The 25,989-nt window shown below is 45.0% G+C and overlaps 1 protein-coding gene across 1 annotated transcript in view; it reads right to left on the bottom strand.

The window, feature by feature from the left end:
* The window catches only part of LOC139057938 (uncharacterized), a 113,386-nt gene extending 88,392 nt beyond the window's left edge, over positions 1–24,994 (bottom strand). Inside the window, exons 1-6 of the mRNA XM_070536745.1 lie at positions 24,973–24,994; positions 24,008–24,037; positions 19,209–19,235; positions 13,287–13,302; positions 11,935–12,029; positions 1,113–1,211 (exon numbers count right to left, since the gene is read on the bottom strand). Coding sequence (XP_070392846.1) covers positions 1,113–1,211; positions 11,935–12,029; positions 13,287–13,302; positions 19,209–19,235; positions 24,008–24,037; positions 24,973–24,979 — 274 coding nt within the window. The 5' untranslated portion in view covers positions 24,980–24,994. The remainder of the gene's footprint in view (positions 1–1,112; positions 1,212–11,934; positions 12,030–13,286; positions 13,303–19,208; positions 19,236–24,007; positions 24,038–24,972) is intronic.
* Between the last annotated feature and the right edge of the window lie 995 nt (positions 24,995–25,989).

Below are 25,989 nucleotides of genomic sequence, written 5' to 3'. Positions count from 1 at the left end.
CGCTTTCCTGTTAGTGAGCTTTCCACTGTATGGACCATTGCTGAGTGGGACACTTTGCACAAACAATGGCAATGAGATTAGCAGTACATGTATGCGCAAAATTTTAGAAGTGGAATAAATATGAAAGCTATAAGACACTTCTATGCACCCCCCCCCCCCCGCCGCCGCCTTCGCCTTGATGTGAATATTTTTACAATGAGCTTTATTTCCTGCCACGTTCTAATAAAATACAAACTAACCACGTACCTTGATCAAAGGTGATTGTTCAAACATGCGACCAGATATTTTGATTGGTGTTTTTTGATTGATGCTCTGCCTTTTATATTGCCACGTGTACTTATCTTTATCGGGCGACCACGTTTGGCTGCCTAACAAATGTTATCGTGCAGCGCAGGACGCGCCTGGAACATTCCACGACTGATCTATAAAAGCCGACGCGCTTGACCCGCTGATCAGATTTTCGACGATCGCCGAGCGTGTCCGCCGCCATAGTTGAGCTATGGGTGTAGCCTGTCTTGTGGGCACAGGTTCGCCCAATAAAAGTTAGTTTTCTTGTTCACAGTATTGCTACTGTGTTATTCAACGTCACCACCACGTGACAATATTGCTTCAATTATTTGTACTTGTATATGTCGGTTCATAAGCAAAAAAACCTCGATTGTAAGATCAATGCTCATGGCGTCGGTTGCACACCTTTGCGGTTCTTGTGTTTTGATCTTTCACGCGCAGGTGGCTTACGCTCGGTTTCCGGAAATCAATCCTAATTCGAACCCCATGCTCGCCTTCAACAAAATAATGGAAATACGATGAAGGCTTTCGGCACATTCACGCTCTAGGCCTCACTTAGATCATGTCAAACGTGAGCTTAAAGTTAAAGCGCATTTCATAATAGGGGGGAGAATATGTCGAACTCTCTAGCTAGTGGAGTCGCAGTCAGCACTCGTGAAAGATTCCTGTCACAAGCCTTTCAACATGATCGTTCGATGTGCCTTTTCAATCATTGAATTTGTTTATTTTTATTTATCTAGACGCATTACGTTATGTATATTTGTGATTACTCTAAGTGGCCGTAGAGGGGGCGCTGTGGCACAAGTGTTCATTAAGGTACAAACCTTGGTTAGCGTGTGGCTTGTAGACGCCGCCCGGTCGCCTTTGTTCTTCAGATGCATCGTCACTACCGCCATCGGCACCTTTATCGGAAAGATCTGTGTCTGTGGCGAGACAAAGAGAAGTGGGAAAACATTTAGTACGACTGATATGCATTGCTGTGTATGCTCGCGTCCTCTGAGGCATTGTCGACTGCGAGAACATGCGATGCTTGTTTGGCTCATTGTACTAGTGAGACTGCAGCAGTAATGAAAACAAGATTGGTACTGAACGGCGGAATATTAGAGGCGCAGTTGAAAAAAAAAAAACCTAACTACTTGTTCTCTCTGTTCGCGGTCCTTGCTGTTTCAATTTTATTTTTATTCTCTTCTTTTGGCCAATAATTCTGTATGCACTAAACTAGGATTTAGCAAAATTCTTGCGTGGCTACCTACGACCTCTCTATCAGGTAGTTACACAAAACTTGAAGTTATGGCCAGCATACGAGGAATTCTATGGAGAGAACGGAGTGTAGCAACATCCGGTTTCCTTGCCATCAATGTGGCCAACACCACAGCGAATCCGCTTTCTTAATTTTAGATAGACTACTCAGACAAAAGAAAGGAAATCACCAGAAAGTGGCCGAACAAAAGTTGAAAACTTCATAGAGCGACTTCACCGGCACTATTTAATAATTCTTCGCATAATAATACTTTTACTCAGACAACAGCCACACTTATTTTTAGTGAAGTTCATTCATTGGCACAGTCTGTATTCTACAATCATAAAAAAGCAGTGGCTGTTTCGTTTGACAATGTTCCAGAGCACAGCTCAACACTTGGAATTGTGCTAAGCAGAAGAAGACTACCTAAGTTCCGTTCGCGCAACTAAGATATCTATTTATGACTGTACTTTAGCTAACTTACTGTGTAATAACACTAAGAAATATTGCAACATAGTTAAGGGCGGTGAAATTTATTTCATATCGCTGAATGATGATTCAGGCGAACAGATACAGCCAGCTGATTCTCTTCTCATATTTAACAGAGCTTTCACCAGTAATTTATCTTCTCATGGTCCAGGCAAACTTCATATTTTTTTGTCCCAGAATCTCCTATTACTATACTATACCATTACTATACTATATTATTACGAATTACTATACCAGCATAGAATATGCTGGTATAGTAATGGTAATGAACACTCTGAAACTTTCATCCTCTTGTGGCGTAGATAACATCAACTTCAAATTTCTAAATCAAACAAAGATGTGCTCAGTTCTTTTCTTTACTTAGATTTTTCACCAATCACTTGATAATGGTTCCTTACCGTCGGACTTGAAGATTAAGAAGGTGGTTCCTATTCATAAATCTCGTAGCACGCACTGTCCTCTTAACTACCGCTCAATTTCATATTTCATTAACGAGCATGCATTCCTTGTAAAATTAAGGAGCATATAATGGATTATACCATCTTAAACATTTTAGACTCAAATAACTTCTTCCCGGGCGCTGAAGATGGTTTTCGCCGCTACTACTCATGAGACACAGAAGTACTACTTTTCCCACATCGCTTGCACACCATACTGGACAGAAGTTCCCAAGTTGGCAGCAAAATCTCATCTCATCCTCTCTCTATGATCTCATCCACCATCCGCCTTTACGCAGATGATTGCATTATCTACCGGCGTAAATACTAAAGAAGATCAAGCTGCCCTCCAGAACGATGTGAAGCTTATTGGAAATGGATGCACATTGTGGGGGATGATGGAACTAAATGCTAGGAAGTGTAATTTTATGCAAATTTCTCGGAGGCGCTCTAATTTAAGTAATTCTTATTCTTTATTCTCTGAGGGCCTATTGCAGGTTGAATCTTATCGTTACCTTGGCATTTCCATCAATAGCAAATTAACTTGTGTTGATCATATTACAGAAATCAACGCCGACGCTTCACGTACACTTGGTTTTATCAGATCACTTCGCACTTCCCCCGCTAACATAAGAAAACTAGCATATGAAACTTTTTTCCGCAGTAAGCTTGAATGTGCATCCGCGATCTGGAGTCCTGATCAGTCTTGCCTAATTGACATGTTTGAATCCGTCCAGAACCGTGCAGCACGCTTCATATCGTTGACATACGACTTTCATTCCAGCGTAAGCTCCATTAAATTATCACTTGGCGTCACTTCCTTAGCTCTCAGACGAAAAGTTGCGCACCTGTGTTTATTCCATAAGTTATATTTCAATTTCTGCTATCTGCGTGGTTCCCTTATATCTCCTCCCACTCGTACATCGCGCCGCCTATTAAATTCAAATCGCGGCGAACGACTTCATGGCTGCACTAATGCTTTTAAGAAGTCCTTCTTCCCGATCGCTATTGAAGAATGGAACCTGCTGCCCGATTCACTAACTAATAAGCACGACGCGACAAGGCTTTAGACGATGTTGTTAAATCATCTGCGTTGACATGTCCTTTTTCCTCCGATTTGTGTTGATATGAAATTTCATCCTTTTGCCTGTATTAAGTTGTTTTGTTTTCTTCCCCTGTAACCACTATGTACTCACCCTGCTGCGCTAACTAGTCGCCGACGTGTGTGACGCTTGTGGCATAAAGGCAATATTGACAAGCACCGTTTTAAATGTCGCGTTCTTCGCTTATCTTTATATCCGTGTGTTACACTGTTATATTTTTATTACCTTTGTTTTTATTATCTACCTTGTATACGCTCCCCCTTTCTGTAATACCCCGACAGGGGCTCTTAAGGAACAATAGATTATTATTATTATTATTATTATTATTATTATTATTATTATTATTATTATTATTATTATTATTATTATTATTATTATTATTATTATACGACGACAACGACGACGACATATTTAGCCTCCGCAAAAGCGTTCGATCAAGTATGCCACACACTCCTTATGGTCAAACTTTCGGCGTTGAACTTGGATAATAAATTACTAACAAGGCTAGAATACTTTCTTACCAGTCGACTTCAGTAGGTTACGGTTTAACGATCACGATTCTTCGCCATCATACGTTCCATCTGGCGTGCCTCATGTCTCAGTTTCAGGCGCATTTATTTTCTTAATTTACACTAATTACCGATCAACTTGCGTTCCTTCCAATATTCACCTTTACGCCGGTGATTGTTCTATATATCGGGAAATTAGCAGTGAGCACGATGAACACATATTACATTCCCACTTTGATTCCATAATGGGCTTGTCCGATAAGTGTCTCATGGAAATAAAGATTATAAATGCAAATTATTGCGTGTTTCCAACAAAAACCAACGCCTCCAAATTTATAAACTTAAAAGTAGTACGCTCGAACAAATTTCATGCTATTGTTATCTAAATTTCAATAAGTCTCCGACAGAACTAATATTGTTTCTTTATAGAGCACTTGTGCACCCAAAATTAGCATATGCCGCTTCTCATTGGGGTCCTGACCATGGTAACCCTAATAATGTACATGAATTGATTCAGAATAACGCCCCACGTTTCATACTTGCCAATTATTATCGTAGATCCAGCGTAACAGCAATGAAGCCACTTTGGCGTTGTCTCAGTTATCACTACGCAGAAAACTTTTCTGTTATGTTTATTTCAGAATGTCCACCGTGGTCATCATCTACACGCTGAGCTTATCCCTCCACCTATGCACCTTTCATCGCGGGTTGACACTTGTGTAAAGTAGAGCGTGCATTCCTACAATCTTTCATGTCAAACACCTCACGTGACTGCCATCACCTTCCTGCCAGGTTTTTTTACATCACTTATTATGCGTTGTTCAGCTAATCATTATTCGCATTTTTTTTTCATTCTGAGTGTGCCATATAGCGTGTCATTTTCTTTGTATCACGCTATTTGATTTTTCTTTTCTTATTTCTTGTATTCAGCCTTGATAGTTTTTGTGTTACCATTTTTTTGTATGACGTAGTATAACTTACCGTTCCTTTGTAGCCACTCCCCTCTACTATGCATTTGCGTGTGAGGGTATTTTGAATAAATCAATAAGTGGGGAGCAATACGTATGGAAGTACGAGGCAAAATATATCCTCCACTCGCTCATTTGAGGTATGGATAATACCACTTTTGAAACACCACTTGTTTTCAGCGCGTGCTGTATCTTTTCTGTGTTTGACAATGACACAATGCAGAATGCCGGAGGGTCCCGTACCACTGCAGTCGATTCACCTGAGAGAGACCCGTCTGTATGAGACCCGCCTGATAATACTAACAGCCAGCTATATGTCTTGAATGAACAATCAACTGAAACTGAAACTACTAGATATGGCAAAATAAATATGCTTCTTGCTCGTGTTGATTCGAAGTTCCAGAATAATTTAGAGCTCTAGCTGTGCCGGTCAAGGTAAAAATTGGATGTTTTGGTTTCGTGTTCTCACAAATTCCATTGATTTGCAATATTCAAGTGTCACTTTGCTGTTGTTCTACCGCTTCAATTATGTACTTTTAAAATATTGTTACGGGGATGTTGCGAGTATATAAAAACTATATTTACAATATATAGAGAGGATGAGTCAGAATAGCTAAGATGGCTGACCACCAACAACACGCAGCAGCCAGAGTCTCCAATCTTGTTCATCCTCTCTCTTCTCTCATCCTTCCCTAACAGGACCGTCGGGTGGCGAAGCGCCGTCCCGGCGCATGGCAGGCGAAACATTTAATGCGAAGTATGGCTTCATGCGCGAAACGTGTACGACCTCGACAGGCGTCTGACTTGAAGATGCATCAAAGTGTAGCAGCGAAATCTCGTAATTGACGTTGAGCTCGGTGATGGAGTAATTTCTCTCGGCAGGGGGACAGCAGATGGGTGGCGTAAGCTATCAGGCACTCGGTACCATTCTGGTGTTGGGCGAGAACAGCGCCAATGTCATAGCCGCTTGCGTCAGTGTGGATTGTGGTCACGGCAGATGGATCAAAGTGGGCAAGTATGAGAGGGGTGGTCAGACATCCGATGAGAGCGGCGAACGCATGAGGCTGCTCCGGGCCCCATGAGAACGACGTGTTTTTCATTAGAAGATCTGTCAAAGGCCTAGCAACGTCGGCGAAGTTTTGACGAAAGGGCGAAAGTAAGAACACAGGCCGACGACGCAGCGCATGTCAGAGGCATAACATGGCACAGGGAAACTGGGTACGGCGGGAACTTTTTCCGGATCTAGTTGGACACCGGATGCGTCAACGAGGTTTTCCAACACTGTGATCTGACGGCACCCGAATTTACACTCCGTGGAGTTCAGTTGAAGGCCGGCTTTTCGGAAGACCGGAAGAATTGCAGCAAGTCGTTTAAGGTGGCTGCCGAACGTGGGAGGAAAAACAATAACGTCGTCAAGGTAAAGACAGGTGCTGCATTTGTAGCCGCGCAGAAGAAAGTCCATGATACGTTAAAATGTCGCAGGAGCATTGCATAGGCCAAAGTGCATGACTTTCAACTGATATACGCCATCAGGCGTGATGAAGGCCGTCTTCTCGCTGTCAAATTGATCAAATGAAATCTGCGAGAAGCCGGGTCGAAGATCGATGCACGAGAAGTATTTAGCACCGTGCAAGCAGTCGAAGGCGTCATCGATGCGTGGTAGTGGATAGACGTCTTTTCGTGTGATATTGTTTAAGTGGCGACAATCGACGAAAAAACGCCAAGTACCATCTTTGTTTTCCACAAGGACGACAAGCGAAGCCCAAGGGCTGGCTGATGGATCGATGACCCCTTTGCGGAGCATTTTGCTCATTTCTGAACAACACTGATGACTCTACGTTCAGCATGCGATACACGATAGGGACGCCGACGAATAGGATTCGTATCTCCAGTGTTTATACGGTGGTGAACAACAGATGTTTGGCGTAATGGCCTGTCAGCGAAATCAAAGATGTCACTGCTCGATTCAAGCAGAAGTCGTATGTCCGTGGCCTGTGCAGAGGTGAGGTCAGGTGCAATCATTTTCGCGAAGTCATCCCTTAAGGAAACAGAGCTGTCAGCTGCAATTGGTGTTATTAAGCCACTCTCGAGATTCAGACTCTCAATGTCAAATTCGCAACCGCTAGAAAGGCTGGCCAAGAACATGCCGGCCGGAAGCACTTGAGGGCAAAGGCTGAAATTAAGAAGCGGTAGAACGACGTCGCTATTAGTAACCGTGACTAACGTATGCGGAGCAGCAAGGTTCCGATCCAAAGTAAATCGATATTGGGTGAAGCATATATTCACCGTCAGAAACCTGTGACTGGGCGGTCAAAGCGACGTAAGTAACTGCCTCGGGTCAGACACGTACGCAGGATTTTTTTTTCGGGGGGCTGGGGGGGGGGGGGCAACCCAAGATAACCTTTATATCCAAATGAGGGGGAGGGTACTTTACTAGTACAAATGTGAATGATTCCCACCATTTGCTATAAAGACGCGTAAAGCCACAAAAGAGAATAGAAATCACATGTATCTCACAGGTACGCCTCTGGGATAGACATCTTTTTTACTTGGACAACAAAGAACCTCACCAAATGGACTCACGCATGGAACATGCGCAGGAAGAACCTTGCCAAGAACAAGTTAACAAGCGAAAGTGCAAAATAATGATTTCAAGTAGCGCTTTTCGAATAACCTCTGGAAGAATTATAGAGAAATGTATATTTGTGGAACAATCACAGTTATTTCGGATCCCTTGTTTACGGCTGTACCAAGTAGCAAACCCGACTCGAGTTGTCCTTTGGGAAGTTGCGTAACCATGCATGGTCACCTGTCCCGTACAACTGCGTAGAGTGCAAGACGCTGCGGTTCTATATGTACTGCGCCCACCGCGGAAAGTAACAACCCCCCCATTAGCACACCAGGGAAGCGGCTACGTCCAGCGGCTCAATCGATATCTGTAGAATCGTTATTCAAAACACACAGAATTTTTCTGCACTTCGGGCGGCGTTTTCTCTACTTCTTTTTCAATAGAAAGATGTTGATCCATAAATATTTTCACTAACCATTTTCGCTTTTCCTCCCTGTTTGGCTGTTGCCTTGGCTTTCTTCCTTAGTAGATCGCTTAATTTCTCATGTCCTTGCGACTCTTGCTTCCAGTTGCCAATTTTTCATGAAAAGTGCAGTACAATAAGGGAAAAACTAGATGAGGTAACGGGTGACAGTCATTTCTTATGGTTTGAACGGTTATTGCAGGGTCTGGTAATGGACACTGTTTCGCAATATTTTATTTTCCACTTTACCTAAGCCATATCACGGATATATGGTTCCTAGGATCTGCCAGCGTCGCGGCCAGCCGTCACTCGAGGAAGTAATGAAGAAAAAGGAAAAGTTAAGCGCAACTGGCGTTTTCTCCAGCCGCAACTCGTTCCACGAGCATACAGACCAGCCGACTATGAACCGAATCCCTTTCCTGACTCTTGGGTCAGTCTAAATAAAGAAGGTTGAACTAACGAAGCAACAGAAATGCGCGTGATTATTGAATACATGGTGACATAAAATTGCGTTGGGCATTGTAAATAAAATAAAATATAATCAAAATTATGAACTACGTCCTGCCTCATGCAATAGATGTTGACAAATGAATTCATCTTGAGTTAATCGCGCAGCCATGGAATCGATGAGAAAGCTGGCCCCCACAACCTAGGAGATCCCGATAACTACCGCCATCCAAAAGGAGTGAAAATGAAAAAAATTGACAATCATTCCATTTTGTGAAGATGGAATGGCAGCGAAAGCTGACGGCAGTCAAAGCTCTCAAACAAAAAGCAAAGTGTTTGACCTCCACTGTGGGTTGGCTTGAAGACAGTGCAATATTGGGCCGATGCGCAGCGTAGGTAAAGCAGGCGTTAATAACCCCCATACGTGCGCCGCTCTCGAAGATAGTTCAACAGAGGGCCGACACTCGGTGGAGGTGAAGCAGGCGTTAAACATCCCGCATAAGTGGGCTGATCCCGAAGATATTGCAATACCGGGCCCACCTGCAGAGGAGGTAAAGCAGGCATTAAGAACTTTCCACAAGTAGGCCGATCCCGAAGATATTGCAATACCGGGCCCACCCGCGGCGGAGGTGAAGCAGGCATTAAGAACTACCCACACGTACACCGATCCCGAAGATATTGCCATACCGTGCCCACCCGCATTTTAGGTGGAAGCAGGCATTAAGAACTCCCCATGCGTAGGCCGATCCCGAAGATATTGCAATACCGGGCCCACCCACGGAGGAGGTGAAGCAGGCAATAAGAACTCCCCATACGTAGGCCAATCCAGAAAATTCCGAAGGGTGCGTTATAGGTTCCCGAGTACACAGGGGTATGTGCCTTTGATCTTGGACCCTTCTAGCACTATCACCAAGATCGGCCCCCATGATTTTTTCTGCCAACGGACGCAGAAAAATACTACGGAAGTAAGTCATATACTCCTTTCGCTGTAAAAGGCAGCAAAATGTTGACCGTCGAGTAGATTGATCTGTCGACGCTTTAGGAATGTGTGTGAAGAGTGGTGCCTTGGGCAGATAGAAGGGGGGAGGTATGCCTTTTAATTTCGGAGGAGCGGAGCCTCCCCCCCCTAGGTACGTGCCTGCCTCCGGTGACAGACGCACATCTTGAAGTGAGGCCAAGCGCTGTGGGGCAGTACTCGGAGCATCGGCGAGTTGAGGCAGTTCTAACTGAAGAACGCCGGTCAAGCAGTCGATGAGAGCGGAATGAGTGGATGAAAATTCCAACCCGAGGATAACGTCATGAGGGCAGTTGTCGATCCCAGCTAAGAGAACAGAAGTAGGGCGGCCGGCTATAATTAAACGCGTAGTACACCTTCCAAGAACACCAAGAACGCCACCGTCGGTCACACGAAGCATTTGGGCAGCTGCTGGGGTGAGGACCTTCTTTAAACGTCTACGTAGGCTGGCATTCATCACTGATAGGTGGGCTCCAGTGTCGACGAGCGCTTGGACAGGTACGCCGTCTGTTTTAACGTCAATTACACTTCTCCTATGGGCACAGACAGAGGATTTGCAGCAGTAGTCGGCAATGCAGCACCACCTCCGAGGTCTGCATTTCCTACTTTTCCGAAAGGGTGCGGCCAAACGCCACAGGGGGCGAAAGGCGACGTGGCTGCGGCGAACGAGACTTGGGTCCGCGTGGCGATGGTGAGCGGCTGTACCCCTTGTTCCGAGCAGAGTTGGCGGCATGGTTAGACTCGGCGGGGGGCGAAGCATTGCTGGTATTTCCATCAAAATGGCTCAGGTGGGTTGGCGTGTGATGTGTTGAGGGCCAAGAGTTGCGACAGTATCGGGCGACATGAGCAATGCGGTAACAGGTGAAACATATCGGCTGGTCGTCCGCAGTTCTCCACTCAGTCGGGTTGCGATAACGCAGAGAGAAGCGTAGGGGTCGGAGCGAAAATACTAGAAGGGCGTTCGTTAGCTCTGGGATACGCGACAGCACACACAGACTGGAAACCAGTTTTCAAATTCCTCGCGAACGATGGGTTGCACGAGGGGAACTGAAAATGTGGTAACATCAGGGCTCGAACAGAAAGCTGCGGGCGCCATCGAATCTAGTTCAAGTCTAAGGATTCGCACCACGTCCTCATATGGCGACGCGTGCTACTGTGCGGGTAGATCTTCACACGTCGACGCTTGCGGCGGTATTAGGAAGACTGGCGAATGGTTGCAAGACGCTTCGGCTTTTGATCTGCTCGAATTGTCGGCCTTCTTGAATGATTGCTTCAACTGTTGAGCAGCTCTTGTACATAAGCAGATTACACGCGTCGTCAGCAATGTCATTAAGCACGTGTCCCACCTTCTTAGCTTCTGTAATGTCGTGATTGGCTTTACGACAAAGTACCAGCACGTCTTGGATGTACCAGACACACGACTCCGCGGAGGACTGGGCACGGGAGGCCAGTTCCCGCTTTGCGGCAATTTTACGGCCAGTTGTTTTGCCAAATAACTCTTTCAATTTCTCTTTGCATTGGTCCCAGCTGGTTAGCTCCTCTTCTTGGTCTTCGTACCACACCTGTGCCGTGCCTCTTAAGTAGAACTACAGGTTACTAGCATAAGCGTAGCGTCCGACCTGTTGATTGCGCTCACGCGTTCGTACATGGCGACCCACTTTTCAACGTCGGCGCCATCAGTACCGCAGAAAGTTCCAGTATCCTTGGGTTGCACAACGACAACCGAAGATACATATATATATATATATATATATATATATATATATATATATATATATATATATATATATATATATATATATATATATATATATATATGTGTGTGTGTGTGTGTGTGTGTGTGTGTGTGTGTGTGTGTGTGTGTGTGTGTGTATGTGTGTGTGTGTGTACATATACAGATAGATAGATATATAGATATAGATAGAGAAAGGACGAATAATCTCGGAGGCGCTGGCTGCTGCGGTGGTTGGAGGTCAGCCTTCTTAGCAATTCTGCGACTCATCCTGTATATATATATATATATATATATATATATATATATATATATATATATATATATATATATATATATATATATTCAAATACCTGTTTAAGTGCGGTGTATCTTTATTGCATCCACCCCCTCCGCAATGCCCTAAACTACTCGTTTGAGTATTTGTATTTTTTCTCGTTTTATTGTACCCGTCCCTCTGTGCCGCCCTTCTAGACCTCACAGTGTTGTAAACAAATAAATAAATAAATCGCATTTTAACCTCATCACCTCCCCAACCCCCACGTTGCCATTGTTGCGCATGGTGTGATGTGAAGGCCATCATAGCCATAACGAACAAAGCATACTATGCCACGTAAACTTGCTATGAAGAAGTACATTAGCCCGATTATTTAGATGCGATTTAGTCTACCCACCATTGTTTGTTAACACAAACGCCGTTATAAGCAGGAGGATCATGAGGACCACGCACATTCCTACGAGTAGGAGCCACAAGGTGTTGCTGCTGGCCCTGCAGTACAAATACATGGCAGTACGACTAAATGAACAATCGTTTCATCTCGTGAATGAAGCAGTTTACACTACCAAAAGATGCTGTAATACATGTTTTCAAGAACAAGACATATAATAACAAGCTTCAATAACGTTTTCAACTGTCGCGTAATATCAGTTCTCTTGAACTCAATAAAAGAATAGCGCATAATATATGGACATGTTTCCTCCGCTCGTACAGCTTCATCTGAAGTCAGTTCTAATAGAGAACAAAACACACGCCAATATAAATTCCCTACTATTAAGCTGAAGGCACGATCAAGGAATCGTGGTTGTTCTAGAGATGCCCGTTGGTTTAGCTTGCCTGAATAATTCGCGATATGTCATGGTGGTCTAGCACTGGCGACAGGAAAAACAGTACCTGGTAAGCTAATATGCCACAATATTTTGGCGATTGTTAACTTGACCTTTCGCAGTTGTCATTATATCCAAGCATCACAAAAGCATATCGACGTTAAAACACGTAATATGCGGCATACTGACTAGATAAAGCTTACTCCCACATGTACGTGCCGGGGTACTAGTCAATGGAGCACACATTAGCTTGCAAAGGAAAAAAAAGAATGCTAAAGATCCTTGTACTTTATATGTCTCAAGTTTACTTACTTCAAATCGTAGTATTAAAGGGCCACGTTGCACAAAAATACACCTTTACCGCGATTTTCATGAAGCTGATGTCAACTCTCGTTGTAGTTTCAATATTTATTCTAGGGGAATGAGCCTTAAAACGTCACCGGCATCAATTCATAAATATCAAGGCGCGGCTGGAGCAAATTCGCTTTAAAAGGTAATGTACGAAATTCTGTCACATGTAAATATGCATTATCTTTTTTTCGATTACGCACTTTCATTTCTGTGAATTTATTGTCCCCTTGTTTTAGTATCTCGCGCCCAAAAGACTACATTTATGTTGTATAGCATGAACGACTTTGAAATGTTACTATTTCTTGTAGAACACCTTGCACAATGCTTGTATATCAATTTTTGGCAGTTGGGATCTACAATAATATTTCTGTGAAATACAGACTAGGTTGTAAAGGTAGTTTCAGAAGTACTGTGTTTGGGAATCTACAAGTGAAAGAAAAATATATATGATAAAAAAAAGACAAATGAGTCAACGGAAACTTCGAGCCCTTAGGAGCTCATGGTCAGCATTTTAAGCAAACGCAAGAAGGCACGCTTGTACCGAAAAGAAAGGTTTCCTCAATATACTTACTCCTTGGGTTGCTCGCCTCAAGAAAAAAGAAAGTACAGAAGAAAAGGTTAGTTGAATGTTATTTCATCTACATGGGATCTTATAGAGCCGTACAGAGCGTTTCAGCAAAAAAATGCCACCCGCCTTAAAGACTCAAGAAGGCTTGCCATTTATCACTGCTTGGCGCTCTTTATCCATGGATGTCCTTTGCACAGCTAAACCATTCATTATCAAGGTTTGCCTTTAGGAAAAAATAATATCCAAGAAAGTGTGAAATATCCAGGTGTGACGCTTTCTTAATATTACAGCTTCTTGACACTCATATTACGCTAGCTGAAATAAGCTGAAAAATAAAATTTGTAGGAAATGTGTCGTTACAATCCTCAGAGCAAATGTTTGAAATACACATTATTAAATTAGGTCCTGCCGGAAAAGCTCTCAGAAAAAATTATATTGGGAACAGCAATTTTTTTTTCTGGCAGTGTGCTGTTTGTTCTTCTTTCTTTAAGACACTGCACAGATATACGTGTTGCGGCAAATCAGACCTATGATTTGCAAACTCGCTTGGTTATTACAGATGAATTACACAAATATAAGTAAACAGCATGCCTTGTCTTGTATATTACGAAACAGAGGTACTATCACGTTGCAAAATCCTATTGCAGACAGAGAGTCTGAATAGTTGCACGTTAAAGAGCCATAAAGCAGTGTAAACAACATGGTTGAAACAAAGATAGGTGTGAAGTCTTCTAGAAACATTGAGACCGGGCTAGTCAGAACAGACGCGACATAATACAGCAGTAGTTGAAGTTCGAAATGCACTATGCTGGTGCTATTACGCGAAAAAAAAAAGGTTTATGTAGAGAATCTGAGTCCAGAGAATGCAAAGTTAGAGTAAAAATGCAGATGAAAATATCTCTCCATTGCTCTTATAAGTTTTTGTTCATTACTCGCTTAGAGTAATCAAGTTGCTATCGATATTATTTCTGAATTAGCAGACGTGGAAACTAGGGCCTTTTTTTAATTTTCACTCTCTAGACTGCGAGTTTCTTCATATAGTTAACATAAGTCCAATTTATTGTTGCGGAGCGATTAATACTTAGATGAATGAAGGGTTTGGCAGAGAAGATGAAGAGCACAGTGTGGCCCCGATCAGACATCTTTTCTTCCCCTCGCTGTCATTGTAAATATAGTATTGTCTGCAATGGTGGAAAACGTGGCCTCAACATCAGCACTTGCCACTTCAATGGTCGTGTTGGTGAAACCCAGGGATCCTGGCACATTCTGTTGTTCCCGTGAAGCGGACGTTTAGGATTGGCTGGCGCAGGAAGAAAGAGTGAGTTCTAACAACCTATGGGACACGTCCTTACGCTCGCAAATGTTATTTTTGGCCTGAAATGTTTGGCGTTCACTAACGCCTACTCCTATTGCATAGGAATAGCCGAGAGCCCGGTGCGCAACTCCTGTGGGTAGTTGAAAACCATCGAGTACCTATTGGGTACCTCCCCTCGCTACGACGTACACCGCATCTCTGTGCGGACAGCTTTAAATCGATTGGACTCAAGACCGTTCTCCGAGTCACATACTCAGACCGTGACCACACCCGTCACTGACACGAAAAGCGATTCGTGCACTAGTACACTACTTGAAGTTCGCCGGCTTAAGCAACCGTATATAATGCCCCCGTGCATTCTCCCTAAAGGCACTCAGTGCTTCCACTCCCCATGTTATTCCTCTTTCGATTCCCCTTTCCCCATCGCCAGTGTATGGTAGCAAACTGGGTGCTCGTCTGGCTGACCTCCCTGCCTTTCCTGTCCATCCTCTATCTGTCTCTCTCTCTCTCTCTCGTTCGATAACCGCGAATCTGAGAGAGATAGGGAGCGGGGACACCTGCGAAGAAAACCTACGGTATTTGTTTGAGGAGGCTGTTGCCGAGAAGATCGCTGTGTAAAGGATTCTCACGTCACGTGCGTAGAGGTCTACATAATCTTACGTCTCGTACATTGAAGACGTGTCATCACCATGGCGAAAGGCCGATGCAAGGATGCGGGAGGGCAACAAGCTTGCGTATAGCTCGAAAGGAATCGCCGACGAGGCTATCAAGCTTTTACTGCGCAAAAACTTCTCTATAGTTGACGCAATTACAAAGTATTGCCGGCGCTTTGAGCAGGCTAAAACCTGGAGCATCAGCCACGCGTTTGCCCGTCTTTTCAACACGGCGGTGACGTCGTCGTCTTAGAAAGACCACGCCGAAGCACAGCCATCCTCTTGAAACGCTGCCGACAAGCTGAAGCTTGAGATTTTGATGTCGATGACATCACTATTTCGGCGCTCGTCGACAATGGGGCGCACATTTCTGTAATCAGTGCAGATCTTCATCATCGCCTTCATAAAGTGCCAACGCGTTCCACCTCTCGCGTTTTCCCCGTCACTGATGGAGAGACTGCTGCCGTTCTTGGCATATGCACCACTCGCGTCTGCATCGCTCGTCATTCCACTTCAGCCCAATTTGTTGTCATTCAGAAGTGCCCCCATGGCCCAATCCTCGGCTTACACTTTTTGTCCAGTCATTCTACCCAAATTGACATTATGACCACTGCTCTTAAGCTTGATCTGCCCCATCTTCCCCATATTTCAGCCGACATACCACCACGCCTATGCTCTTGCCATCACGTTTGATTGCTACCTGAAGCTGGTGCATACGTTGCTTTGAGGTCTTAAGATCATATTCCCGGCGGCGAACACGTCTTGACTCCGATCGTCTACGTTCTGTCAGCCCGCTATGTCGCCCTTGCCCACACAATTGCTTGCGTCGCTGAGAACACACTTGTCGTTCCCCTTCTCAACGTCAGCCTTTCGACTAAGGTTATCCCGCAACGCAGGTCGCTGGCCAAAATTTCCGCGCTTCATCGCTGCGAAATTGCCGCTTTGGATGCAGATGTTTCGCGGCCTTCTTGCACCGCTACCTTCGCTCATTCATCTCTCGACGACATTACCAAGAAGAATGCTCCCGATCTGAACCATACGCAAGCTCAAGATCTCTACCACGTTCTAGCATCCCATCGGTACGTCTTTGATTTTGATGGTTGCTCTCTAGGCCAAACATCTGTCCTGACTCATTGAATAAACACTGGTGACGCAAATCCGATATGACGGCATCCAGATCGCGTATCCAATCCCAAACGTCGCCTTTCAGAATGAGGTTGACAAAATGATCACAACATACGTCATCGAACCTTACTTAAGACCGTGGGGATCCCATGTCGTTGTTATGAAAAAGAACGACGGCAGTGGGCGTTTCTGCGTTGATTATCGGAGTTTGAACAAAGTAACACAAAAAGACGTCTACCATTTACTTTGCATGGATGACTCCTTCAATAGCCATTATTGAGCCCAACATTTTTCGTCAATCGACCTTCGGTCCGGCTATTAGCAGATTTTAGTCGACCCTATGGACAACGAGAAACTGGATTTATTGCGTCAGATGACCTGTACCATTTCATGGAGATGTCGTTCGCACTGTTCAATGTCCCAGCAACTTTAGCACGTATGATGGACTCTCTGCGGTGGCGATACAAGTGGTCCATGTGTCTCTGCTACTTAGAGGATGTCATTGTCGACTCGCCTACGTTTTACAGCCACCTCAACCGTTTATTGGCCGTTCTTGCCATCTTACGTAGAGCCATTCTTCAGCTGAACTCAGCCAGGTGCCATTTCGGGTGACGCCAAATAATTATGCTCGATCACCTTGTCAGTGCTGCCGGCGTTCAACCAGACCTCGACAAAGTGCGAGCAGTGCAACAATTTCCCGTGCCATGCTCAGCCAAAGACGTCCGCACTTTCGTAGGATTATATTCCTACTTTCGTCGCTTTGTGTGGAATTTCGCGGACATAGCTCGCTCTCTCAACCAAGTTTTGAAAAAGGACGTTGCTCTTGTGTGGAGATCCGAACAAGCAGCTTCATTGGCTGCCCTCATCCGTCTACTAAATACACTACCAATACTGGCCCATTCTGACCCCGCATCAGCTGCATAATTGCGCACTGATACCAGTCGTCATGTAACTGCGGCTGTCTTTGGCAAAAACAATATTGTGAGGAACGAGACACCGCTTACGCGAATCACGTTCTTTCATTATACGAACAAAACTTTTCCGTCATTGAACGCGAGTGCCTGTTTAGTGTGGCCTGTCAGAAAATTTAGAATTAACTTGTTTGGCCGAAGTTTTCCTGTTATTACAGACCATCATGCCCTCTGCTGAATCCCGTCGCCCAAGGATCCGTCTAGACGACTCGGCCACTAGGCACTGTGGCTACAAGAATACTCGTTTGCTGTGCACTAGAAATCCCCACGCCTACACCAAGGCGCAGATTCCTTGTCACGCCACCCTCTCGATCTTCCTGACCTTAATGATCCTGACTCAGACGCCTGCGTACTGTCCATCCTTCTTTGGGAATCCCCACCGAACGACGTGACGCGTCTTTGCGGCTCATCATCGACTGTCTCATCACCCTATCACCAGACAATTCTGTTCGCCTGTTTGAGGTACACGACAACGTTATGTAGGGCCGTAATATCAGCTCAGATGTCCCAGAGCTTCTGCTTTCTTCTGCTTGCTTCTACGTCGCCATCTACGCTCCAGCATCCGCCAGCTTCACGACGTACCAACAGCCGGTCACCTAGGTGTCACGCATGCGTACGCCCGCATCCATCATCGGTTTTTCTGGCCTGGCATGTGCTGCTCTGCGCACCGCTACGTCGCTGCTTGTGAAGGCTGCCAATGGCGCAAGAGTCCTTCAGCGCTTGCAGCACGCCAGCTACAACCGATTGATAACCTTGCAGAGCCATTCTTCCGCGTGGGCCCTGACCTTCTAGGCTGTTTCCCGACATCCATCTCGGGAAATATATGTGTTGCGGTCATGACAGTTTACGCCACGCGTTTCCCAATCATCGGGTATTGCCGAGACGCTGTTCCAGCAACGTCGCTGACTTTCTCCTCCACGACGTAATTCTACATCATGGCTCCTCTCGGTAGTTCCTCACCGATCGCGGGAGGTATTTCCTGTACCGAGTGGTAGATGACCTTCTTCGTGCCTGCTCCACTGAACATCAGCTCACCGCTGGTTATCATACATGTACGAATGGACTGACCGAGCAACTAAACCGAACTCTAACTGATATACTGACCATGTATGTTTCACCTTATCATTGTGAATAGGACAGCACGTTACCATTTGTTACCGTCGCGTACAATTCGTCATGGCATGGTACCGCTGGATACTCCCCGTTCTAATTGCTGTTTTTTTCGAAATCCTACATGGCTATTCGAGACTCTCTTCCCGTCGGCTCCTCACTCGCCTACTGACGACGCCAGTGACGTCGTTGGTCGAGCCCGTGCAGCTCATAAACTTGCCGACAACCAACTCTGTGATACTCAAGATTCCCCAAAATCCCGTTACGACAGCCGATAAGGAAGTATGCACTTCATGCGTGGCTCTCTATTATTCCAATGGCCGCCATGCCGCCGGGTTGGCCTATGCGGAAGTTCCTCCCACGTTACACCTGGCCCTAAAAGAAGGTGCGCCAAATCGGTGATGGGAATTACGAGAGTAGAAACCTGGGCTCTGCTTTTTCAACTTCCTCAATACCACATGAGGTTGTTCACGCTTCCCGGCTGAAGCCCTATTGCCCTTGTAGCTCCTTACCTTCATCGGATGCGCCAGGACGGCGCTTCCGCCATGGCAGGGTGATGTTACGGGGCGATTGATACATAGAAGGACGCGTGGTTAGGAAAAAGCGATGAAGACACGATGAGGCCGCTAGCTCGTGGGCCGGATCAGACATCGTCCCTTCCCCTACCTTTTTGTATGCTTTCTAAATGTTTCCTTCGTCTACATCTTGCCTCCGTCACAATATGTTTTATATAAAATACTGGACCACTTACTGCTGCTTCCTTCCATAAGTGAAACATCTGTAAAAAGAGAAATAACAAAGACAGAATGAGAACATTGATTTGTTAGGTGACTCGCTATTTGTGTAATGCAGCATTACTCTGTCTGGAAATAACATTAATTTCATAGCCACGTTTTCGAGCTACAGAAAGATAGTCATCCGCTCGAAAACAAAGAAACCCCATGCTTTATAACGCTACAACAAGAAAATCCTGCTGAGAAATGCTGAATGGGTAACGCACAGGTGGGTCGAGAATTAAAGAATTTGGGACAACGATCCTTTAAAGTGATCGCTATGGGCCTCGTCTCCATAACTGCAAGCTCCAAACAAAAGAGAGGTCTTATACACCTGTTCCACACAAGAAGAGAAGGTTGAAATAATATTTCTGGCAGAATAGTCCTGAATCACCTGCACTGTTGCGTCATTGCGTTATACAATGATGTGTGTTTCCATATCCTGAAGCCTTATGCCCAAAGGTGAGACAGCATTGTTGACGCAACATCCCATTCGCAGTGAATGAGCCCGCCGTGGTCATGAACCTATTCCGAGAAATTAATTATGGACACGAGCTGGTGCGCTATAATTAGGACATCACAGCTTAGTCAATAATTGCGCGACTGAATTTTTGATCATTCCTCCGAATCTTCCTGCTAACATTTCTTCAGTATGGCTAACATATTTAAGCCATATTTCATGGTATTTTATTTCGTTTCTCGTTTTTTTTTCTTGGGTTTGGGGGAGGGTAGGGGGTAAATGGCATGCTCTACATCACAACGACACACTATCTGGTCTCTGAGATCGGAGCGGCCACTCTCCTGCAGAAATGGCCCAAGTTCTCTGCCATATTCTCCACTGGTCTTTCAAAGGTGGAACACGCCAGGGCTTAACCCTAGTCGTCGTCCTCAGTCTGTAGACGCTGCTCGCCCTAACAAAATATTGAGGAAGAGAATTCAATGCCAGTCACAGAGAAGTATGAGACAGGTTGCCTTGGCGCTGAGTGCGGCGGTGACAACTATGAAAATAATCATGTGAGGGGCCTCAGTATGTTCCGCTACAAGTACCAGAGAAGACATGGACTGTCTTCTCTGGAAAAGTGTAGGAAAAGTGATGAGGGGGTGAATGCCGGCTCCTGTTGACATGGGCCGTAAGTGGAGGAACACTTTTCTTCACAGAAGAGGAAACATTAACTATAGAGGCCCATCACCACTCCCAGAACTCTTGTGTGCTGTTCCGACAACAGAGATTGCTGATGCGGCCATTTGGACAGTTTTTCAAAGCTCCCATGCGGTGTCTGTAGTGGTTTGAGCTGGCAAACAGCAACTGGCCGCATTTACCTTGTCTTTGTGACAATTCAAAAACACATCGACACTCACACTTACCTCAAAGATTTCCAGATCCGAATTGGCTGCCCTCATCTAAGTCCCGCTTCGGCGAGTAGCCTTAGAGTTTACAGCATGATGGCACCCCACAGACAAATGTAAGAGCCAATCATAACCACAGCAGGGGAGTTGAGCTTTCACGTTCGATTCCATCCAGCTCAATAGTATCTGCAAGCTTCCGTGACGAAAACGTGTGGGTTTCTTTCTCTGGGATAGTCTTGACAAGGCGGCCCGCAGCCATCAGTGCTCCGGCGTTTTGGCCTTGAAAACATCGTCAGAACGAGCATGGGGAAAAATTCCGTTGTACTGGCATTTGACGCAGACTACGTAATGGCGTAGATAGGTGACGGGCCGCGCATGGGCTGAGGGCCACGGCCTGTGGTACTGCGTAAGAGTTGATTGACGACCCGGGACAAGGTATAACCAATGAAAATAGCGACCCATCAATTGAGACTCAGTTGAACACCTTTTGCGAGTCACTTCGCTTTACGGTTGACATCGGTACTAATTTCCATGGCGGCAGATAAGTAGAGTTCTCAATCAGCCATACATCAGACGTGCATCAGCCTGCCTTACGACCTAGTAAAGAAGAGAGAATCGTCATCTTTAGAAGGCCAGTAACAATCTCAATAGAACCGCTTTTGTACTTTTGCTGAATAGTGCCATTTTCACATGGCGGTGCACTAATGTTTATGTACTACATACATGTAAGCTCTGCCGCTTTGCAAAAAGTCGCAGTTTCAGCCGAAAAGCGACGCATTGATTACGATAACAAACTAGCAGACAGCCATACGAAGTAAGGATAGTACTCCTACTGGCCGTATCAAGTTCTACGTATTCGTTTGCTAACTAAATTACCAAGGATGGAGTCAGCCCGTGCAGCAAACACGAAGACATCCCATTCGATGACCGCGGGCACTCGCTGTAAGAACGCTGGCCTGAGGAAACGCGCCCGCAGCAACGAGCGAAGTGACCTTCGTGCTGCCTATCACTTCAATGCAAACTGAGCTCCAAGAACACATAGCATGCACAACGGAACGAGCCACCAACGCAGATCACTCTCAGAATTAGGCTCCGCTTCTACGCAGAGCGGCCACATACGCAGCTGCAGCTACATTTGAATACCGTCCAGTCAAAATAATCAAAAATAATCAAAAATAGCAAAATAATGTCTGAATTTGACATTCGCGTAGTCCGTTGAACCGGCCTGGGCCTATCACAGGAAACTGCGAGCTAAAGTGGCGCCTTTTGATCTTCTCCTTGTGCTCGTCATTCGACTAGCCACGAAAAAAAAGCACGCCAGGAGCACCCACCCGAAGATCAGAGAACAATTGTTAGTGTTGGTGGAGACTGTAGGACATACCTGCCAGAACAGCGACAACTATGTTATTTACTAAATGTTGGCCTAATTAATTCTCGTCTAGTCTGATTATTACATACAGTCCTAAGCACTCTGTCCAATCATTCATTGCGAACAAACGTAGAAGTGTCTTAACGGCAATAGTGTTGCTGGCTGGAACATTCTGTCGAAAGTTGTGCGGTCCTCCTCCCTACAGCGTTGCGCATGGCGTGACCGTACAGGATATTGGCTTCGTGGTGGCTTATACAGCGTAAACTTCGCTTCACACAAGAAGCCAAGCAGCTCATCAAGTCGATACATGAGTGTGACATGGCACAGCTACAATGAACCACATCGCTGGCTCTTATCTGCGGTGGTATTGTGTCTTCTGTGATTTCGTGAGACAAATCACGTTATGTTATTTCTGGGTGGGCTTTTACCATTGAAGTTAGCTAAACTCTTTTTGTGGCACTATTGGAAACTCAGCCTGGCAAAATCGCACACAGATTACCAGACAGAGCTATGTTTTAGGGCCGAAAAAATATTTTCCAGTTCAATTCCGATTGACATGTATATAAAGCGAAGCATTATTGGTTACTGGCTCATGAAACATGTGTGCATGTGTACATTAAAGGGCAGCATGTTATCCGAAGCTGTGATTTTGTTTGCAGCGAACTAGAGAGAGGCTGGAGGTTGCACACAAAGATTTACTTGTAGTACAGAGTATACATGTGTATTTATATATATATATATATATATATATATATATATATATATATATATATATATATATATATATATATATATATATATATATACACTTAAAATCTTGGTCCAAGATACCTGGTAACCGCCGTGTATATATGTATTGTAGCGAAACAAGATAGACGCCATAATGGACCATCCCCTCCAGTACTTTCCAGCGGGGTCAGGCTCTCCTGCGCCAACAGCCCATCCGTATTGCAATACATACGGTGTCGGCATCCGGTATGCGGCGCCGGAGCCGACCGTTTCGCGAGCGGAAAAATCATTCCGAACCACGCAGGCCGTCCGCCTAGCGCGGATGCGTTACTGAACTAACTCTAACTCTCAAAGTAAAATGCCTCAGAACAATAATAAAGTTCGAACTACACACTACCTGCACATATCGTAGCGTCGAATTGTACTTGAACATAGTAGCACATGTAATTCGTTTACACGAAAACATGACACAGGCCCCTTTTCCACCGTTTCTACCATTCATAGAGCGGCGCGCCCCAGTAAGTTCCTTGCAACACCACCATCTAGATGGCGCTCGCATCCGTGGCAGCGGGCCGTCGATAACCTTAAAGCTCGCATTCGTGCATAGCGTTCACCGGCAGCGTTTCTGAGCAAACATTACGGTTACATAGGATGTAGTTGCCGGAAAGTGTGAGGAGCAGTCAGGGGTCTTTGAATGCTATCGTGATCCGCTCTTAAAGCCAAAGCTTAAGCGTCCTCAAAATTTTTCTTATGCACATTTTCGACGTATGCGTCCGTTACATAATTGTTTCCGTAACATGCTTGTGTCTTAGCTATCCTCTGTTCGAATCCTACCTCCAGGCAATCTCATTATTATTCACCTAAATTTTTATGCAACCGTGCTTAGTTCGAAATAATGAGTGTGCAAAGTCATAAAGCCTACTGAAGTCTAAAGGAAGAAGTGTAGGCAAATCCATGTAATAAGCAGCAATGGTATGATGGCTGAATCACCCGGCTTTTAGCTTGTGTGCACCCTAGCAGCACACTTCTCTCTAGTAATTATTTTATGAAACTCTTTGTTGACACGGTCAATGAGCTCGTTACCTGCTTCTTCCCAGCACAATCTTTAGATGGCTCTAGCCTAGTAAACGTGTTCCGTGTTTGAGGCCAAATACGTATCTAGAGTGCCTACAACTCGGCAAGAAAGGTTTGCAATAAAAACTTCGCTTTAAATATCAATTTTACAGCAGCGACAAAGTTATGGTTTGAGCAGCAGCCACTTCTGACGGGAGAAAGGCAGTGGGATGACTGCGTAACTGCGTACTTTCACGTACGCGTGCAGAAACAGCTTACCGACTCCACTGGACATCATGGACATTTCATCTGTAAAAATAGAGCGAAAATAGTCTTTACACAAAGACCACAGTTACCTTCTCCAAACTTTAGTTTCCATGACCATATTAATCTCATCGCGCCTTTGCATGTGCTCTTCATGACGTATACACCTATCACGCTAACCAAAGTGTAGAGCAGTAACTAGTGATGTGTTTAATTTCAGGTGGTGTCAAAGTGCATGACAAGTCTGTGTCTAATATGATGGTTTTCGGAAAGTGTACGACAATGTGAACAAAATGCGTGTGCGTCTGCGGCTCTCTTTGGCAGCGTGGTCGCGAAGGGCTCCCTCAAGCCATCACTGAATGATTTTTTCCCTTCGCCTGCCATCACACGTATATGGGATAACCCAATAAAGAATAAATCATTGAATATATCTGATTCAACGATGCCTGTCAGAGAGTTTTGTTACGTAACATCGACGTAGAATATTGTGACAATTCCACCAATTTGAGTGTACTGTTCTATTATTGAACGACTTACCAGGACTGTTGAAGTGCGCAATTTCAAGTCGCATACTTTCATCACTGACATATTTATTGACCTCGCTTACATCACAGATGCGTGTGTGCGCTCGTAGATGCCAGTTAAGAGAACGAAGAAGAAAATGTGTGATATAACCGTTTGTGATAATTCAGTTACAGGTGGACACAAAGATACAGCAGTCAAGAACAGGGAAGCACGGAGGCCTCGGCGCCTTGTGTTTTGGCATCCTTTTTTTGTAATTTGTTGAAGTCTTGCTTTGCGCAGTTTCTTTACAATTATTTCGGCGGGGTGGGTTAAATTCTCACTCGTCGTCTGATGCAATAACCAAAACGTTTTTGAAGACGAAATCAATGACCGAAGAAATGTAAAAAAGTATGCATGAGTGAATGATTAAATACAACAGCAAATGTTGGACGAATGAAACAAACCCATTGACTTACCGTCCATAGAACTGAATCCGCTTTGTTCTGAAAGTGTAATTTCATCCACACATTAGTATTCATAGACGTGAGGTTTGTGAAAATGTTCTGCAGTTTTTCTGGGCCACAGCAGAGCTCACCGGTATACAGAATGACCAACAGGTGATCGAAGAAGGAAAGCTAGGGCTACTAATGCTAATAAATTCCAAGAACACATAGCATGCACAACGGAACGAGCCACCGACGCAGATCACTCTGAAAATTAGGCTGCGCTCCTGTGCGGAGCCGCCACATACGCAGCTGCAGCTAGAGTTGAACGCCGTTCAAGCGCAATACCTGACGTCGTCGCAGTTTCTGCTGCTCTGGCCAACATAGAAAGTCCTTTCAGCTGTGCTCTGTCAATATAGTCGCCTTGCCCCGCTAGGGAAAACATTGAAAATGCACTATTCCTCTAGCGTATTTCACTGGCCTTAGCAACAAGGCTCCAGATTCACACATTTTCCTTATCCGGCCTAGTGTAAGCATGGTAAGCCCACAGGTGCCCTCCTAGCTCTTTGCATGGCGCCTCCGGGCTTACAACTCTGTACTAATCTGCCTCTAGCCACGCAGTGGGTGTCATCAGATGAAGCGTGACCGTGGCATTCGGGACTACGATATGTTGTCATCTTGCTACCTAAAAACAACTTCTTGGCCCTATTAAGGCTGATATTTTCTTTGCTATCGACTTCAAAACGCGGGTTTTTCCACAAGATCTCGCATAGACGAGGAACTGTTGCCTCTATCAGCGAAACGCCATATTGGCATGTGAGCGCGTATGCGGGTATTCGTCTCAGCTCCCGCGGGCCTGCAGGTTTGTAGGCCTTATCCTGTTAAGTGTGAGCCCCGTATTCACGAGGTTCAAGTGTGTAACACTAGCACCATATTAATTATGAAGTGCCTAAACTCTCCCTATGAATGTTTTAGCCTGTTGGAAGCCTGCAGAGATACTCGCCAGCTCAGTGTCGTTGACACCTATAACAAAACACGGACACGTAGGCA

Source organism: Dermacentor albipictus, chromosome 3 (genome assembly GCF_038994185.2).
Source record: "Dermacentor albipictus isolate Rhodes 1998 colony chromosome 3, USDA_Dalb.pri_finalv2, whole genome shotgun sequence".
NCBI lineage: Eukaryota > Metazoa > Arthropoda > Arachnida > Ixodida > Ixodidae > Dermacentor > Dermacentor albipictus.
This window is presented reverse-complemented; position numbering and strand designations above follow the sequence as displayed.